General features: G+C 48.0%; 2 protein-coding genes across 7 annotated transcripts; both read left to right on the forward strand.

Moving 5' to 3' along the window:
• Positions 1-462: 462 nt before the first annotated feature.
• DERL2 (derlin 2) lies at positions 463-5,607 on the forward strand. 2 transcript variants are annotated; one of them, XM_082328012.1, is made up of 7 exons: positions 463-575; positions 1,114-1,179; positions 1,461-1,534; positions 1,985-2,078; positions 2,602-2,797; positions 3,396-3,486; positions 5,467-5,607. In XM_082328012.1, the coding sequence occupies exons 1-7, from the start codon at positions 483-485 to the stop codon at positions 5,570-5,572; spliced, it is 720 nt and encodes a 239-aa protein (XP_082184138.1). In that variant the 5' UTR covers positions 463-482; the 3' UTR covers positions 5,573-5,607. The 2 variants fall into 2 exon arrangements, 1 of the variants encoding a protein (XP_082184138.1); XR_014229904.1 differs by lacking the exon at positions 5,467-5,607 and having other exon boundaries at positions 2,602-3,037; positions 3,396-3,484.
• A 310-nt stretch (positions 5,608-5,917) lies between these two features.
• DHX33 (DEAH-box helicase 33) lies at positions 5,918-18,859 on the forward strand (the record flags this gene model as incomplete). Of its 5 annotated transcripts, none has more annotated exons than XM_082328008.1 (12): positions 5,918-6,000; positions 10,027-10,187; positions 10,900-11,127; positions 11,900-12,070; positions 12,998-13,183; positions 13,912-14,023; positions 14,384-14,543; positions 14,976-15,064; positions 15,641-15,768; positions 16,342-16,545; positions 17,700-17,786; positions 18,551-18,859. In XM_082328008.1, exons 3-12 carry the CDS (start codon positions 10,969-10,971, stop codon positions 18,857-18,859), a joined length of 1,605 nt encoding a protein of 534 aa, XP_082184134.1. In that variant the 5' UTR covers positions 5,918-6,000; positions 10,027-10,187; positions 10,900-10,968. The 5 variants fall into 5 exon arrangements, with proteins under 5 accessions (XP_082184134.1, XP_082184132.1, XP_082184131.1 ...); XM_082328006.1 differs by lacking the exon at positions 5,918-6,000 and adding an exon at positions 7,268-7,333; XM_082328005.1 differs by lacking the exon at positions 5,918-6,000 and adding an exon at positions 7,941-8,154.
• Between the last annotated feature and the right edge of the window lie 230 nt (positions 18,860-19,089).

Here is a 19,089-nt window from a genome sequence, read left to right on the forward strand (position 1 = left end):
CTTGCTGTAGGCGGGAAGGCCGAGCCCGGAGCGGAGGGGAAGCGGCTCCCACAGGAGGCCCAGCGCAGCCGCGGCCTCCCGCGCCGTTACCTGAGGCACCGGGGCGGCTCCTCGCGCTCTAGTGCCGCAGATGGAGGCTGGTAGCCGGGGCCGGGGCCGAGCCCCCCCGCCGCCGCTCGCCCACCGGCCGCTCCGCCACCGCTTCCCGCCTCGTTCGAATTGCCTCAGGAGGGCGGCACCGCCCGCAGCCAATCAGTGGCCGCGAAGATCAAGGCGCCCCCCAATCACCAAGCGCTCCTGCCCTCGGGGGCGGGGAAAGCGAGGTGGGGGCAAGAGGCCGCGCTCGCTGCTCGGCCAATGAGAGCGCAGCGCGGCCGCCGGGGCGCTGCCGGCGCCGATTGGCTCCGCCGGGGGTCGGCGCGGGGCGGTGCGCGCAGGCGCAGAGGCGTGGCGGAAGCGGAAGCGGCGCGGGGAGCGCTAAGATGGCGTACCAGACCTTCCGGCAGGAGTACCTGCAGGTGCCGCCCGTTACGCGGGCCTACACCACGGCCTGCGTCCTCACCACCGCCGCCGTGGTGAGTGGGGCCGCCCGCCTCTCCGCAGGCGCTCCCGAGGGCCCGGCCCGTGGGTGGGGGCGGTGGCGCCGCCTCCGCGGCGCCCCGGGAGGCCGCCCGCAGCCTGGCAGAGCCGGCGGGGCGCGGGGGAGAGGGAGGGTGCTCGGGAGGAGGGGGGTGAGGCTCGTTGGGGCCGTGCCGGCGGGCTGGGGAGAGGAATGGGCGTGGGACCCGCGGAAGGGGTTACCTCAGACGCCTCCCCCGCCCCAGGGCCGGGTCCCCTCCCCTCAGGGCCTTCTGAGCCGGGGGGGTCCCCGGACAGCAGCGCTCCCGGGGCCCCTCTGCCTGCCCTCCGCGACACCGGGGAAGGAGCGAAGCACAAATAAATAACAACAGCGTGAGGGGGGCTGAAGCGGTTGAGGAGGCCTTTGCTAGAGTGCTCAGTGTGCTGACCGAGCGCTTGGGCTCTTTTTGGCACAGAGAAAGGGGGTTACTTACTTGGGCGTGTAAAGCCTTTTCTTGATGTATTGATTCCATCGAATGTTCTCTTCTTTTTCAGCAATTAGAACTAATCACACCCTTTCAGCTGTATTTCAACCCTGAATTAATATTTAAACACTTTCAAGTAAGTGTTTTCTAAAGTATGGGAGGTTTTTAAGTGAACTGTTGAGTTTGCAAGTGCTTGCCCTTTCAAAACTGAGTGTTACAAATGACTGTGACTTTTCATGTTGAAGCTATATTTTAAAAAAGCTAATGAAGTTAGAGTGCCGATCCCTGTAATCTTAGCATAGTTCTTAGATGCGTTGACTGTGAAGGAGATTTCAGTCAGATTGCTACTTACTTTTGTATTTAGACAACAGAAGTAAGCTGTCATGTTTAAAGTCCTTGTATTTGTCTTATTTCCAGGTATGGAGATTAATCACAAACTACTTATTCTTTGGACCAGTGGGCTTTAATTTTTTATTTAACATGATCTTTTTGTATCCTTGATCAAGTTGGTTTTCTTTCCTTGGAAAGCAGAGCTCCAGAGTACAGGCATGTTGCTATACGTGCATGTAGGCAAAGGCTCAGTTCTGCTCCACCGTGAAGTTCCTGGGAGTTTAGGAATGCCGGCTTCACTGATGTCATGGATGGACATCAACGGGATTTCCTTCATAAGTTGTCAAGAATTTTGCTGCTTACTTTTGTGGTGTTAAGGCTTTGTTGTACAAGCCTGATCCTGCGGGTCGGTCCTGACATGCAGGAGAGAATTCCAAGTAACTTTTTTTCTCCTGGGTCTGCCCTCCCTTTTGAGGCACCCAGAAAGAGCCAGCTGATGAAGTAAATTGATACAAAACTTACATCTAAGCTCATGTATAATTGAATCCTTTTCCCTTTGGATCTTTCTTTAAACTTATTTGCAATCAAATTTTCCTGACCTGTGACTTCAGATATCGTTACTGCCGAATGCTTGAAGAAGGCTCTTTTCGAGGTCGGACGGCAGATTTTGTATTTATGTTCCTTTTTGGAGGATTTTTAATGACTGTATCCTTTTTTTTGTTCCAAACTGCTTTAGTGAAGCTAAAGATATGTGAATGAGAACTGAAACCATGATGTTACATTTATCTTCTTAAGTGAGAATATATTTTCTTTGTAGTGTGAGGAATAACAGTGTTAAAGTAGTTTTGAATGCTTTGTGACTCCTGCTGTTAAATACTGGGCTGGCCTTTCAGGGTTTTTACTGCTTGGCAGGATTATGGAAATGAGATTATCAGATGGAAGGACACTGCTCAGGCGTGTCATCATGCTCAGGTTGTCCGAGAGAAATGCTGTTGTTTAGTGATTTCATGCTGAATTATACTTTAAAGGTGTTATTCATGCTGCACCTACCCTGAATCCTGCTATAGGTGTTGACTTTGATCAACAGTAGGTTTGATTTACTTGAACCTGGGAAAGTAGAGATAGGAATTGTAAGGAAAATGGAGGATTACCGGTCAAGCTGTCAAATTCTTCTCATGCTTGACTTCACAACGATTATTTGGTGAACTGTTTTCTTTAACTATCACAGCTTTTTGGCCTGTTCGTGAACTTGGTTTTCTTGGGTCAGGCATTCACAATAATGCTCGTGTATGTGTGGAGCCGCAGGAATCCCTATGTCCGTATGAACTTTTTTGGTCTTCTCATCTTTCAAGCCCCGTTTCTACCCTGGGTATTGATGGGCTTTTCGCTGCTTTTGGGGAACTCCATCATTGTGGATCTCCTGGGTAAGGAATTGCAAGAATCACAAGGATTTGTTCCTGCTTGTGTTTTACATGAAACAAAAAATGTGGAAAAAAACCAAAGGGCTAAATGCCTCTTACTAAGTATTAGTTAGTCTGGTGTAATGGTGCTATATTTATACCAGGCTTTTCTTGATTTCTAAACACTGTAGCATATTTTGTACTCTAACAAGGACGGAAAGAGCTTCTGATGCTTTGGCTTTTTATTGCTTGGAATCAGCCCAGGTACGTCATCTGATTGTGGGCATCAGACTATTGAAGTAAAATAGCTTATATTACAATTTTTATCAACTCTAATAAAGCCATGACATCAGTATGTTTAATAATGACAAACAGTTTTCCTTGTATTAATGTCTTGTAGTGTAAGTTAAGCTTTTCATCTGATGTCAATGCGCTTCATTGATTCTTTCACAGAAAATATGATATGAGATCTAAAAATTCAAAAAACAATGTGTGGTGGTGGGTTTTTTGGGTTGGTTTTTTTTTTTTTTTTTTTTTGTTCCCGAAAACTCTAGTGAAGCATTTGAAAGTTGTAAAGGAGAAGTATTGAAAAATCACCAGATGACTTTTCTTTATGTACTAGGCATTGCCGTTGGGCATATATATTTTTTCTTAGAGGATGTCTTTCCCAATCAGCCTGGTGGTGGAAGGCTTCTGAGAACACCATCTGTCCTGTAAGTATTGCTGTCTGATTTGGAACGGATGTAGGAAAAGTGCTTGCATGGAAAACTGTTTATAATTCAGTCACATCAACTTCTGGTAAACTAGACAGCCCGAGACACAATTGTGGTGTGTCCGTACTTGCTCTTTTATTTAACTCATGTGTTGCCAAATGAGGGGGGGGGGTGTTTTACAGATGTGTAAGTGGGAACTAACTTCTTGTGGAAAAGGGCTAAGGGGGTTTTGTAACCCTTGATTTCTTTGGTGACATTTTTTTAGTATTTGCTAACTGAGTTTTGCCTGTTGGTGGTACCAAAGATGCACATCTCTTATTGAGGTGTGAGGAATACCAAGAGTCCTGCTGTGTATTAAATATATCTAATATTTTTTTCATCTGTAAATCATTCTCTATTTCACAACTTTGGCAAAAGGCTTCAGTGTTTGTACTACTGAGCGGTGCTACTCCTACTCAGTTCCCTCTTGTGCAGAGGGCTGTAATCATCTGTGATGCAGTACAGCAGCCTGGCTGAGAGAAGCTTGCCTAAACGATAGGGCAGCTGAGACATTGGAAGTTGAGCTCTGCGGCACTCTTAGAATTATCTAGAGCTGAACTGATTCTCTTCTTTTGTTTGAACTAGCCTGAGGAATTAAAATGTCGTATTCAGACCCATGCTTAGTTTAACTGCTGGGTCATACCTGTTTGATTGGACAAGTGCACTTACACTGACAGTTGATTTCTGTTCAGTATAGGCTTTATCTTCAGTAAGTGACTGTTCCAGGGGATGGCTGCCGGAATGGCTGTCCCAGGACAGCTGTGCTGGTCGCTTTTGTAGGCCTACGCTGATCTAACTTGGCCTTAGCAGCTGAAGGCTGTTTCTGATGAGGGCTGCCTTCAGATAAATGCAGCTCTAGACAAACTGAGTGTCCAATTCCACGTGTGCAATAAGGATATATTTGAGTTTTCCCATTTTCACAGAGGGCGATGCATCCAGCTGCGTGCAGGAGGAATCCTAAGGCTGTTGGAGCAATGCGTGCTGTCTCAGTAACTCTCTTCCTCCAGAAAAAATGTCAACCTGTCTTCAGGCTGCCGTTTAAATCCTTTTACATGTCTGTGTTCAGAAGGCTGCTTGTGATTCTTGTCTGGGTCTAGAATTAGGGATTTCTTTTTTTTCCCCAGATGCTTTAATTTTCTTTGATGTCTTAGCTGTAATCCTGTAATACCCCCCCGTATTTTCTTTTTTTCTGTTCTGAAGACTTCTCTGAAATGGCCTGTCACTCTGGGTGAAGAGAAGAATCCCTTTAGCTATTCTAAGAACTGTCTTGTTAAACACACTTTACTTTTAAGACGTTTTGGATATAATGACTGCTTGTATGCAGCCCGTGATTTTTTTTTTTGTTTGTTTCAAAGAATCTTCTACATTTTTGTTTCTGGATAAACAAATCTACAGAGAAAGAACCTCTAAAACTAGTTTTGAGAGTGGCAAAATAACCTAGGAGATTAAGCGTGATTTTTGTAATAAATAGGAAACCCAAGCCTCTGATGTCTCAAATGCAGACTCTTCTATGGATCTCAAGTCTGCCTGTCAATGCCTGCATCCTGCCTGTGAGACTGAGATAATATTGCCTGTATTTGACTCTTGCTTTGTCCCTTTCTCGAGATGTGAGGAGCTCTTCAATATCCCGTTCATATTTTGCTCCCTTATCCTGTCCTAGGAGAACATGCTAGCTGTATGAAATTCTGCCTTATACTGGAGGTAGAATTCTAACTTTCAGCTGAATCTCATCAGTCTTGGTTGATTTAGGCATATAATTCTAGACCTTCTTCCAGATGGCTCCTAATTGGAGAGCAAGTGTGACTTGGACATAAATCACCGGTGCTTTGGCAGGCTGTTTCTGAGGGAGGATGCTGTCCATGTGCAGAATTAGAGCAGTCTTGGCCTTATCGTGAAACATGTATTCTAAAGGGAAAAAAAGAATTCTTTTCTGTTTTCCAGGAAAGCAATATTTGATACACCAGAAGATGATCCTAATTACAATCCCTTGCCAGAAGAGCGACCGGGAGGATTTGCATGGGGAGAAGGTCAGCGCCTTGGAGGCTAATAAGTGTCTGTGCCAAAACCCAGCGACAACTGGGAGAGACTGACCTGAATGAAGTTCCATACTGGGGACTCTCTCGTTCCCCATCGCGGAAAGGACACTTTTTGACAGCTCTATGGTTTTGAATACAAGCACTTTATGAAATGGCAGTCTAATCCAAGACACTTCCAGGCTACCAGTGTCTTTCCCAGTCAGGGAATTTATTGTGCTGGTAATGAAAATACTAATCCAGTGGAGCCAAAAAACCTAAAACTGGAAACCATTTCCTGTCAACTTCAGTTAACAAGACCACAAGTACTTCTTTAAAGTGATTTCTGAAGCATTTTTTCAAGTTATTTGATACAGGAAACTTTACAGGGGACAAAACCAACTTTTTTGGTTTTAACTCATTTTTTATTCTTGGATAAAACAGCTACAAGATGGTTGAAAGTGTAAGTCCCTATTTCAATGGCAAAAGGTTTTTTAATCTGAGATGCTATTGTCTCCAGTCTTGTTTGAATTGTAAGAAATACAACATGTAGCATAATGTAGGCTTTTCGTTTTGCCGGTTGGGTTTCTGGAACGTGCCTCTGTGTGAATACACTTGCAGGCTGAGACTACGTTTTGATGGCTTTTCCCCCAAAGACTGTGTGTTCAGATGACCAGGGTTGAGTCTTACTGGTTTGTTTAAATAGGTAGTTCTACAAAATCCACTCTCACACACGCACACTTCTAACGGTTATTAAATGACTTGGAGCACTAGGGAAGAAAGCTTGTCTGGAGTCAGAACTGCTCAAATATCTCAGACGATGACTTGAATAAAATGTCTTGTGGATCCTTTTTTGTTAATCCTTTGTATAATCCTGTAGGCTTGAGGCAGCTGGTGAAAAAGCAGAGGTTGGAAAAGGCAAGTCCCTGAAGAGACAGCATTAATGCAAGCTTTTCCCCCAAGCGTCTCTCAGAACTGCTAGGAAACAGGATTTGTCTGCTCAAGAGGTTAAATTCGTGGTCTCTGTATGAAGTTTGTTGCGGGGGGACTGAGTGTCCGACACAGGTCAGTGACACTGAGTGGGATTTAGCTTGGAGTTGTGTTGATTATAAATATCTGATGAGGAGCCACGTAAGGAATTAAGCACAGTTCAGCTCGTCACGTTCAGTCCCTCCTGAGACGCTATGGCCTGTACTGGGTGGCTCCTTATTGAGTATATCGTAATCGATAAAAAGAGAGATTGTTGAAACTGCATCTTCCTCCTAAACTTGGGAGGATAGGCTCACCCTTGAGACATATGTGATCATCTTATTTAGTGTCAGATTTTGCTGTTCTTAAAAACTGGCTACAGGTTTTTCACTTGTTTGTGGTCCAGGAGATGTGTTGGGATCTCACGGGGAAACGCGTTGTCCACAAGCAGTGTGTTAGATGCTGATAAACAAAATCGGTGAGTCCATTTGTATCTGCATTTTATCTGTTAAAGGTTGTAAAAACTTTAGGGAGATTTTTTTCCCCCAAAAACAGACTTTAAATCTTTGTCTGTAGGAGTACTAAAAGTGTTTTGGGCAATGTTGCTTCAGGGTAGCTTATGAGACAGGAATTGGATCAAAACCTTTTTGTTAGTTCAGTGTTCAAGGGCCTGTTGCTAGTTTGCTGGTGGGACGTTGGGGAGCGGGGATGAAGCTGAAGGCCTGCGGCTGGGATAAAACCTTCTGTGAATCCGAAGCCCCGCTGTGAGGCGGGCAGGGTGATGTGCCCCTTCCCGAGGATGACCTCCTGTTCCGAGTCATGGACTGGTAAGGCAGCTTGTCCATCCTTCCTCTTCCAAAGCTGCTTTCCTCGCATGCTTCCTTCCGCTCTGGTGGAGTATTTCATGTTTAATTTACTCGTTACAGAGTAGCGCCGTAGCATCCCTAACTGGGAAGAACTTTGGAGTGTTGCTTACTTGCACCCCAGGGCAAAATTGACTATTGCTGGCAGGTTACTGTCTAACCTGGTCTTTAATTGCTCTTGGAGCCATTCTCGGGCAGCCTGTCACACAAAAAAGTGTTTAAATACCGAAGTCCTCGGAAGAGCGCATCATCATCAGCTGTGCGTGATGTCAGGGATTGTTTGTGCTGCCAGATCATAAATTGGCGGGACCTAGCTCCTGAACCTGCCTCGCTAGGATGCCGTCCGCTCGCCAGCTCTCAGCCCCTCCTGGCTGGTGTTCAGACCCTGCGGGTGCCCCGCTAGGAGAGAGGGTTTGCTGAGCTCCCCTTGCGCCCGGGCGCCCCGAGGGGGCGGCGGATGGCGCCCGCCGGCTCTGGGACTACATCTCCCATAAGGCCCCGCGGCGGGCGGCGCGGTGGCGGCGCGGTGACGCCGTGGCGGCCCTCCCCCCGGCGACGCGCGGCCCTGAGGCGCGGCGGCGGGGCGATGCCTGCGGGCGGCGGGGAGCCCCCGGCCAAGCGGCTGAAGGCGGCGCTGCCCCCCCGCCCCGCCATGCTGCCCGCCTCCCCCGCGCCCCGCCGGCACCCGCCGCCCGCCGACTCGCAGCGCCGCGGCCTGCCCATCTTCCAGGCGCGGGGGCCGCTGCTGAGCCAGCTCCGCGGCCTCGACAGCGCCGTCCTCCTCGGTGAGAGCGGGAGCCGGGCGCGGCGGGGGGGGCAGCGGCTTTCCTTCGCGCCGCCCCGGGCCCCTCAGCCGGGAGCGGGGCTCGGCGGGGGCTCGGGGACCGTCGGCGTCCCGCGAAGGGCAGCGGGTGCCCCCGGCGCGGGGTTTGGGCGGGTCCGGCCGCGGGCCGGGGGACGGCGGGGCCTGGGAGAAGCGGCACCGAGGTGGTGCGGGGGCAAATCTGAAACGCGGTGCGTTGGTGATAGTTCTGTTCTTGAGCTTTGACCGGTTAAGGCAGCTGGTGACTTAATTTTTGTGGAGAAGGCAAAACTACTTCTCTCTCCTTTCTGTTTCGCCATCTGCCTGGAGTTCAGTCAACTTAAAGCCAAATGGGAAAACCCACCTCTTTGGAAAAAGTGTCTCCTCAGCTACATTTTCAGGGGCATTCGCTAATTTTATTACGCGTTCTTTGAGTCCAAACTAATAATAAGCTTTTTGTCTGACTTTCAGGAGCTGAAGACATACAGCTTCCCAGCTGGAAGTCTAAAGACCCAGCATTTATTAGAATTAAATGAAAAATGCTTTGTATTTCACTCCTATACGTGAACCCTTAAAAAAATCAGTCATGGTAACTGATGGACGTGACTGCATTTATCTCCGTTCTTCTGTATAATCCTGAGATTGTCATTATTGCTTGTTAAATATACGCCATAATATGCCACTTAAAATTGTGCAGCTGTGGAGTGAGCTACAAAGCTCGCTCGTGCTATTTCCAGTCTGCAGCTGCAGTGCTTACAATGTGGCTTTTCGATTCTTCTCTGCTTGGTGGTCATCTTTCTGAATTTCTCATGCTTCCTCCTCCTTCTCTCGTCAGTTCCCACCTCGCTCCCCCCGTGTGCTCTGTGCCGTTGCTGTTTTGCAAGGATTGAGGGTACAGGGCTCTTGTTTCCAGAGCCTCGCGCTCTTTCACGTAGAGTGATTCTTGTACCGGGCCAGTAGGAAGCTGAAGAGGATCTGATCTGAGTTACAGATGTGTTCTAAGCTGTAATAAAATGAGCAGGAAAATGACAGTGATGTTGAAAACATTCTCTGCTCTCCCTTGCACATTGCACTTTAAGACGGTTTTACTTGCGGTGCCTCTAAGCCCCGTGATTTGTGCTGCTTTATACTGCGCCCAGTAAGGGATGCTTTTTGTTGCGGATGCTGCAGTAGGTGCTGATGGTAGCTGTCTGTATGCTTTTGCTGATTGCCGTCGTTGGTAGAGGGGTCTACACAGGGTTTGTGTTGGAAATACACCTGGGGGCAATGGGATAGTGTTTGTTGTGTTGTGTGGATGGAGAAGACCTTCACCCGAGCCTGAAGGGACCGTCTCTGATTTCAGGAAGGCACAGAGGAAGACTTGCTGGCTTGTCGGTGCCCTGAGTGCTCCTCTGAGAGTCTCAAACCATCACTTGGTACTTGCTGTTGTGACGAAAGCTTTAATTTGCTTGCAGCTTTACTTTGAAAGTTCCTAGTGTGTAGGATTTATACTATTTATTTATCAATGTCTATTCCTTGCTCTTCATTATTATCTTCTTACGTTGGCTGTGTTACACAGCAAGCACTTCCCATCTGGACAGACTGGGATATGTTTGTAAACCAGAGCGTGGCTGGAGAGAACCTGGGTGAAAGGAGTTTTGCAGGGGAGTGGTCTAGCGACTAGAGCAAGGCGTTGGGTTCTGCCCCTGGGCTGCTGCTGCTTTACGGTGTGACTTCGGGCAAGTTGTCCAGCCTCCTCCTGTCTTCAGCCTCCCCATCCTGAAATATAGTTAAAAGTTAATATAAAAAAATGAGTTGGGACCTTTCATTTGAAGATGCTATAGAAGGGGAAAACTATTCCCTTGATGTTCCTTAGGAGAAACAGGCTCGGGGAAGACCACTCAGATCCCTCAGTACCTCTACGAAGCAGGAATTGGCCGCCAAGGCATCATTGCTGTGACCCAGCCTCGCAGAGTAGCAGCTATATCCTTAGCTACCAGAGTCTCGGATGAGAAGAAGACAGAGCTGGGGAAATTGGTAGGTTCTTTACAAAGTCTTTAGAGAGTTTGTTTAGTACTGCAGTGCCACTGGAACTCTATCAGGGCTTAATGGGTAAGATAAAAAACAGCCACAGGGTAACAGGTAGTCTTCATTTAATAATATGCCTGCATGGAAAAAAATGGCTTTTTACCTCCTTCTGGGGCTCAGGGGGAGCAAGTTTGACTCTGTGGTATTTTACTTCTTGATTATCATCTGTGTTCCTCTATTTGAAAAAATACTGGTTAATGAATAAAAAAAAAAATATTGCACTCTCTTCCATTGCTCCCTGTATCAAAAGTTACCAGCAAGGAGAGCAGAGTGCTGGATCTGTGCAGATCTGTGAATCTGTGGGAGAAAAGTGGAGGAGAAAGACTTCCCCTACATAAAGTCTTTGGAGAGCGTGGAGCAGTTTCTAGCAGGGGAGGAAGGAAAGGAAACTTGCAGCATTTGTGATGGACTTCTAGTTGGGAAAAAGCCAGCTGGGATACAGCGTTGGGAGCTTCCTTTAGGTGGATTATTAGATTTCTAAGACTCAACTGCTCACAGACTGCAAATACACCGTTACGCTTTCCCGAGTCTCCTTGGAGTCCTAGTTGGCTACGTGCAATGCTTTGGCCAGAGTGCTTTGTAGTCCGTCCTTGTGGTACGATGGCACTGAGAAACGCAAGTAACTTTGTGCTTGTACTTTCTGTAACGATCACTTCCATAGGTTGGCTATACTGTACGCTTCGATGATCTCACGTCCGATGAAACTAGAATCAAGTTTTTAACAGATGGGATGCTGCTCCGCGAAGCTATTGGGGACCCTATGCTGCGGAAGTACAGCGTTGTCATCCTGGATGAAGCCCACGAGAGGACAATCCATACTGATGTGCTCTTTGGAGTGGTGAAAGCTGCGCAAACAAAACGGAAGGAACTGGGCAAACTGCCACTAAAAGTATGTGCGCCTAGGATGGCAGCAAAGGGGAGGGATGGGGCTTGGACCCTGGGCGCTATGAGTATCTCCTGGGGTTTTCCAGAGTGTTTGGAATTTCAACCTTGACTGTTTTCCTGTTCCTAAAAAGCCCCTTTAAATCTGAATAGAACTTAAGGTGTGTGGGCCTGATAGGACACATCTGAACAAGGTATCTGGTCGCATCCATGTTGCCTTTTTTCATACGAGCCCCTCGGGTGTGAGCTATAGACTAGACGTGTTGTTTGGGGAGGTTTTCGTACTGTTGCTGAGAGCACCCTGGATACAGGAGCTCTGATATGACAGCTGTGTGACATGCTCACATTGGGGAAGGAGGTCGCACATGCGTGTCAGGTGCACAAGAATTTATGTGAGTACATGATGAAGTGTGTGAGAGCGTGTTGGTTTTGATGGGGAAGGCATGTAGGGGACTGGTAGGGTCCTAGCCCTGTGTCGTTCAACGGACCATTGTGCAGCCTAGCTTTGTGGGTACTCGGGTCTGTTTATTAAATGTTGGAGGAGAATTTTAACACGTCTTCGCTCACTTTATCGTACCAACACTTTATGCTTGTGTGACACCAAAGCTGATGGCTTTAACAAGGAAAGATCACTCTCTCCTGTCCCAAACTCTGTGTGCTTTTTGCTGTTCTGAGCATATATCTCAGTCTCAGGAAGCTGACTTTTGGCTAGTCCTGACTGGTAAGTGTCCTGCTGGGTCTAAACTGCAGTGCTAACCTGTCTTATGCTCACATTGAAGGTGATCATCATGTCAGCTACGATGGATGTGGACCAGTTCTCCCAGTACTTCAGTGGAGCTCCTGTTCTCTATTTAGAAGGCCGGCAACATCCCATTCAGATCTTTTACACCAAGCAGCCTCAGAGTGATTACCTCCAAGCAGCACTGGTGTCGGTCTTCCAGATCCACCAGGTACGGTGGTCTTGTCAGGTTTGCGCCTCCCCGGGGCCGTGGATTGTTGGCTGGGGGCGCTCACGGGTTGCTGTGGCAGAAGAGGTGGCTGGAGCTTGATGCTGCCAAATCAGAGATGTCCCTGAGGTGCTCCACTGCATCCTCCGGGAAAAGCGGATAGCTGGGGAGCGTGCTGGGTTAGGGAGTTGGATTGGCTCAAGGGAGGGGTTGACAAATGCCGGTGTTATTCCAGAAGTGGAAAGATTGGCAGTGGTCAGCCGTAAGGAGCCTTAGCTTGTGGCGGGAAATCCAGGCATAAGCGAACAGTAGTGTGAAGACAGTTCTAATTTACTGGCAAAGTGTAACCACAGAGCAAGTAGAGATCTATTAAAATTACAGCTCATAGGCATTTTGTGACTAGATGTTTGAATGTAAACCTGCCAGATGGTTAGGTCGTTTAATTAAACTGTTTATTACCCTGCATTTAATGCTTTGAAGATGCTGCTGCTGTTAGGATTTTGGGACTTGTACATCAAGGCTGGAGTTGAAAGGAGACTGCTAAGCGAAGATCTCTGATGTCAGTTCATACCAAATACCCAAATGTTCCTCTCACCTGAGTTTTCTTTGTTTACTGGCTTGTACCTGGGTGCTTGCTGGCTCTCTCGTTTCCACGTCCTGGACAGTTATTTAATGAAGTAGACATGTGACTTTAAATGATTTCTCCATCCCGTTAAGACTCAGTCCTGCAAAATGCAGTTTACCCTTCCCCTCCAGTGAATCCATTGGGAACTTCAGGCTGTTGTGTATGTTGCACAGCATGTGTGTCTTTTCTTTCTTCCTTACCTGCTTTGCTGACTTGCTGTCAGGACAATATCTCATTACAACCTCGGTACTCCCTCCCTGTCCAAACCATCTTAACTTCCCACTTGCTTTTTCCTCTGGCTCCAGGAAGCACCCTCTTCTCAGGACATCCTGGTGTTTCTGACTGGTCAGGAAGAAATTGAAGCAATGACCAAAACCTGTCGAGACATTGCCAAGCATCTCCCTGATGGCTGCCCACAGATGGTGGTGATGCCTCTTTACGCTTCTCTGCCCTACTCTCAGCAACTCCGCGTCTTTCAGGCTGCCCCCAAGGTGAGGCAGTATGATGGGTAAACAGGATGAGTTTGTCTGTTTGCTTGCATGAGTGTTTGGAAGAAACATGTGGAATTTAAGGGGTTAAAGTAGTCTGTATTGATAGTAAGTAATCGTCTCCACTGTCTACTGACTTTAGGCTGAATGGTTCCAGTGTGATACAAGATGATGCAACTGGGATGGTATTAACAGATACATACGAGAAGTCATCTGGGATCATAAAAAGAAGGAAGGATTAGGGGGAGTGAAAAGGGCAAAAATTTGCCCCATTTCATAGGCATTTTATGTCCCTATCACAAAAAAGCTGCAGCAGTTAATGGGCCAGCCAAATACTAAGAAAGCTAAAAAGCTGGGAATATTTGGCAGGGCCGTAAGAAAAGGAAATTGTGCTGCCTCAGGCCCTTTTGTACCTATTCAGCAGATAAACAAGAATTCAGGTCTTGTGCTTGTGCCAGAAATGAAATCAAAATGGTTTAAAGACATATTGCTAACAGCTGTCCCGGGTGGTGTATTTTGTTGCGAGAAGTGTAAGCGCACGCTTTAGAAACTCATTAGGGACTAGAGATTATCTTGATTTACGAGAGCTGGCGTAGCGAGCATGGTATGTGGTCGTAGCATGCTGCAATGGTACGTAGGCTTGGGCCACGCTGGCCAAAAGTAGTGGCGTTTCTTCATTGCACCTAATCTAAAATGGCTTTTGACTGGCTTTAGTTTGCTCTTCCTTCCAGGGCTGTCGCAAAGTGATCCTCTCCACCAACATCGCAGAAACCTCCATCACCATTGCAGGAATAAAATACGTTGTGGACACAGGCATGGTCAAAGCAAAGAAGTACAGCCCCGGTGAGGAATTCTAAGGAACGATGCAGAGATTGTTTTCAGTTTTGTAAAAGTCATTTGAGGCAATGAGCCCTGCTGAGAGCTCATTTAAAACACCCTCTGCACTGTCTAAATTAACGTCCTACGTTTTAGGTGTGCGTTTGTGGGGGGGGGTACCAGCAATGCAGGGGTAAAAATCTGTCGAATCTCTTTGTGGACACAGCGCATGATAATTACCTTTGCTTGGGGGTACTAAACCAAGTGAAGTCTGAGCAGTATTTGGATGGCAGACTGGGATTTTTTGTTGTTAATCCTACAAAGTTATGTTTTGCAAAGCTGTGCGTTACACAGACATTGACTGAAGCGATGCTTTTCCATACATAGAAATTGGTCTGGAAGTGTTGGCAGTCCAGCGGGTGTCGAAGGCCCAGGCTTGGCAACGAACAGGGAGAGCAGGGCGAGAGGACAGTGGGGTCTGTTACCGGCTCTACACAGAGGATGAGTTTGAGAAGTTTGACAAAATGACAATACCTGAGATACAGAGGTGAGAAAAGAACCCTGACGCCGTCACACTTCTTGCCACACCTCTTTTATGTACTGTTAGAAATGGAACTGTGTAAAGAACTGAACAGCAAAACTAGATCTGGGGTCTGACTGGTTGGCTTTTAAGAAAAATGAACTCTGGAGACTAAACAGAAAAACTAGGAAGCGTTTGCTCAGGGTGGACGTTTGGGCTCTGAGTCTCCAAACACGCAGGGGCAATAGTTCTCTTGACTTTCCTCCAAATCTTGGCCTCGCCTCCTACCCTTTGTGGTTTAGGAAGTAAGGCTTCACCAGCCAGCGTTGGACTAGTTTCTGTCAAGTTGCAGCACAGATCTGAGGACTCCATCTCAGCTTACAGGCAACTAAAAGAAAAGAAGAAAATAAAAAAAAAAAAAGAAGAGAACAATCTCGGTTGTTTTTTCTGCCTATGCAGGTGTAATCTGGCCAGCGTGATGCTTCAGCTCCTGGCCCTGAGAATTCCCAATGTGCTCACCTTTGACTTCATGTCCAAACCGTCTCCTGGTAAGTCGTTACAAAGGCAGCCTTGGAAAAACTGACAAACGAGTCACTGAGGAATTGCTTAAAAATAATGTCTTCAGGCCAGCCAGAGTATGGAAGGTCAGGGCTGTAAAAGGGGAGCTGTCTCGCTCTGCTGCAGCTTCTCCTGGTGGTCCAGAAGTCTCAGATTCATTCACTGCTCATTGCTTTTGCTCAGCCTCATCAGAGCAGCCGTGGTTATGGCAGGGAGCTGGGGAGTCCAGCTTCCAAACAGAGCAGGGAGCAGTTTTGCGTCATAAAGAACATGAAGGTGGGCCTTAACTGCCAAGGAAAGCCATGGAGAATCTCACGCGCCTTCTGCTCAATGCTAGAGATGGCAGCTTTAGTTTTGCCTCTGTTTTTGCTACTTAAATTGGAAAAGGCGATTGTTCTACTGGATAGAGGGGGATAAACCACAGTTCGGGGCACTGATTTCTCTAAACAGAAAGTACTTGTCCCTCTGGCCAGGGGACAGAGGTAGTGATGGTACCAGCTGATCCTTCACATCCCTGCCAGTGTCAGCCAGGAGGCCTCACAGCCTGAACCTTCTTGTTTTGACAGATGCTATTCAAGCAGCGATTGAGCAGCTGGACCTGCTGGGAGCTGTGGAGCGAAAGGAAGATCAGCTTGTCCTAACCCCCCTGGGAAGGAAGATGGCAGCCTTTCCACTGGAACCAAAGTTCTCTAAAGTAAAAACTACAGAAAAATTGGCTAATTTTTATCTCATGTACTCTTCCCAGTACCATTGGTGTTTCTCTTTCAAGCTCCTTAAACAAGGTCTGGAATTTGGGGTGACTGCAGCTGTACTAGTATATTTGCAGTATGTTAACGAAGCGCAGCTTTCTTTCCAGCAGCTGTGCTGGTTTGCTTGTCATTTGTTGTTAAATTCAGGGAGATTTAAAAGATAATTTCTTTCCTCTGGCACCTCTGAAGCTGAAACAAGGCTAATTCCCTTGCAGTTTCCAGGATTGCTGGCAGCGCTGTTCAGCAGTTTCATGAAGTGTGTGATGCTGTCATTGATTTTAGTCGCCATGTCTGTACTGTATATGAACTGGCCGGTCTCAGGAGAGAGCGTGACAGTTGCTGTTAAAGGTGCTTGGTGAGCCCGTAAGAGGATTTACAGTTGTCTCTAGGCCCAACTGTTTATGAAATTGTCCTAAGCAATGCTCGGTAAAGTTCCTGGGCTGCCGGTGAGCAGAAAAGTCTGCCCATCTGGAGTGGATTTGGTCGACTAAAAGTCAGTTTTGTTCTGTAATTTGCAGACCATCCTCCTGTCCCCCAAGTTCCACTGTACAGAAGAGATCCTGACCATCGTGTCGCTGTTATCAGTGGACAGTGTCCTCTACAATCCCCCCGCCCGGCGGGATGAAGTGCAATCCGTCAGAAAGAAATTCATCTCCAGTGAGGGGGATCATCTTACCTTGCTCAGCGTGTACAGGGCCTTCAAAAATGTCAGTGGCAACAAGGTAGGATGCTCTGAGGACGCCAGTGCTGTCTGGGCTTATGATGGGGAGGAGCTTTTTTGGCATACAGCAAAGTGACATCCTCATCCTTCATGGCTGATGCAATATGCATCCTTCCAAAGCAATGAGAAGAGAGGACTTACTCATCCTGTACCTTTGGGTAATTGGAGAAGCTGTTCAAGTGCCGAAGGTTCCCCCAGAGGCTGTAGCAAAACTGATTATCAAAAGCTTCATAGAATCGTTTAGGTTGGATAACCTTTAGGATCATCAAGTCCAACCGTTAACCCAGCAGTGCCAAGCCCACCACTAAACCATGTCCCTAAGCACCACATCCACCCGGCTTTTAAATCCCTCCAGGGATGGGGACTCCACCACTGCCCTGGGCAGCCTGGGCCAGGGCCTGACCGCCCTTTCGGTGAAGGAATTTTTCTAATGTCCAACCTAAACCTCCCCTGGTGCAACTTGAGGCCGTTTCCTCTCGTCCTGTCACTCGTTACTAGGGAGAAGAGACCGACCCCCACCTCGCTACAGCCTCCTTTCAGGTAGTTGTAGGGAGCGATAAGGTCTCCCCTCAGCCTCCTCTTCTCCAGGCTGAACAACGCCAGTTCCCTCAGCTGTGAGCCCAGTTCTGTAATCGGAGCCAGGTCTTCCTTCCCTGGTTCCAGCTGGAAACGGGAGGGTGTGGGAGAGTGTTGAGACTTGCTGATAAATACCCTAGACATGCTGTTGGCAGGATTCATTGCAAAAAGACTGAGCATATTTACAAGCAGATTTTGATTTATCCTACCCTATAAACTCCTCGGTTTGACTTGTAGGTCTGTAGACTCGTGTACCCCATTCCTTGCAGCATCTGTCATTCTTACATAATTTGTTCTCACCACCTGTGGGATAGCAAGTGCTGTTTCGCAGCACTCGGTGACCTTGCAGAGCGATTCTGAGTGGGAAGAGAACAACAACATGTCGTTTCTTGGCACTGTGGGAGGGCGTGTAGACAGAGGGGAGTAATTGGGTAGAAATACGACAAGGAAATGGGTTAGCACCTTTTCTCTGAGAAAGACTGTGTCTTTGGAGGATTCTGCTTTTCATGGTATCCAAAGATTGCCGTGCTTCTCGGGTGAAGAAACGGCCCCTTCTAACTCCTGGTGTCTCTGCTGCAGGAATGGTGCAAAGAGAACTTTGTCAACAGCAGGAACATGATGCTTGTGTCCGACGTCAGAGCTCAGCTCAGGGACATTTGTGTAAAGGTAACTTGTTGCCGTATTCTATTTCTCTGTTTCACCTGTTTGTATTTTTCTGTTTGTCCCCAAACTGACTTTGCTGTGCACCAAGTCCCAGGAGTGAGAAAATGTGGTTTTGTTTTCACCCTCCCATGAATAGTCGAGTAAAATTCCTGACTCTGCAGCTGTATCCCAAAATCCCAGAGCTGCAGGGTTTAGTGGATTGAGGAAAGGTGAAGAGACAAGGGGAGCTCTGGGAAGGCTTCTCAGGTAGAGGACAGTTTTTCCTAAGGGATTTTGCTGCTCTAGTGTAGATGTGACTGTGCTACGTGTGCCGCTGAGCGACGTCAGCCTCAGCAGCTGTGCTGGCTGGCTTCTTCACGGAGTCAGGCATTCAATTTAGCAGCAGCTTTCACATCAGCGCTGTTCCTGCCAGTCACAGAGCGTAAGGCACGGCGTGAGAGCTGCTGCTGAATTGTTTGCAGCCTGTATGTGACATGAGAGCCGCTGTTTGGCACCCCTGTCTCGCTGTGAATGCTAGTTGGCCTAAAACTCACTTCTAGAAGGAGAGTCTCGATCCATTTTGCGGCTCATCTTTTGCTTGCTATTAGTCTGGATTAGCCTAACATCTACCTGAGCTGAATTCCTAGCGGTCCTTTTATATTTCCCATGCTAGCAGGGTTTCTGCCACAATATCGCCTGCCTCGGAAGCCCACTAAAATGGGGCTGTGTTTCCCCGTGAGGGCGCACGTACACGCTTGCTTACTCTTGCGTCTCTCGCTGCTGAACAGCTCTCCATGCCGATCGAGTCCTCCCGCTCAGACACTGGAAACATCCGCCGCTGCCTGGCTCACAGCCTCTTCATGAACGCCGCGGAGCTGCAGCCGGACGGCACCTACAGCACCGTGGACTCTCACCAGTTGGTGGCCATCCACCCCTCGTCCGTGCTCTTCCACTGCAAGCCGGCCTGCGTGGTTTACAACGGGCTGCTTCACACCAACAAGTGCTACATGCGGGACCTGTGCGTGGTGGACGCGGACTGGCTGTATGATGCGGCGCCTGACTATTTCCGCAGGAAGCTCCGAACGGCCAAGAACTGACCTGTGGGTCTGGGACCAACAGGGCCAGGGTTTTTAGGCTCGCCCTAAAAGACTATTTTTTGTTTTGTAATGAATGTACAGGAGCAGTAGAGCTTTGCCTTGCCAATCAGGTAAAAACCTTAGAGGAAAATGGCTTCTCCATGAGAGCCGGACCTCACAAGTCTCCGTGGCTTAGAACAATCACCCTTTTTAACAGTTAATCTGTAAAAGGGGAAGGTACTATGTGCTCT

The sequence above is a fragment of the Platalea leucorodia genome (assembly GCF_965183815.1).
Source record: "Platalea leucorodia genome assembly, chromosome: 16".
NCBI lineage: Eukaryota > Metazoa > Chordata > Aves > Pelecaniformes > Threskiornithidae > Platalea > Platalea leucorodia.

Excerpts from the sequence above, each read along its gene's own strand:
- DERL2 (XM_082328012.1), top strand. The coding sequence starts at position 483 with ATGGCGTACCAGACCTTCCGGCAGGAGTACCTGCAGGTGCCGCCCGTT. Across the intron at positions 576-1,113 it reads TCCTCACCACCGCCGCCGTG|CAATTAGAACTAATCACACC; the intron begins GTGAGTGGGGCC and ends CTTCTTTTTCAG. Across the intron at positions 1,180-1,460 it reads TAATATTTAAACACTTTCAA|GTATGGAGATTAATCACAAA; the intron begins GTAAGTGTTTTC and ends TCTTATTTCCAG.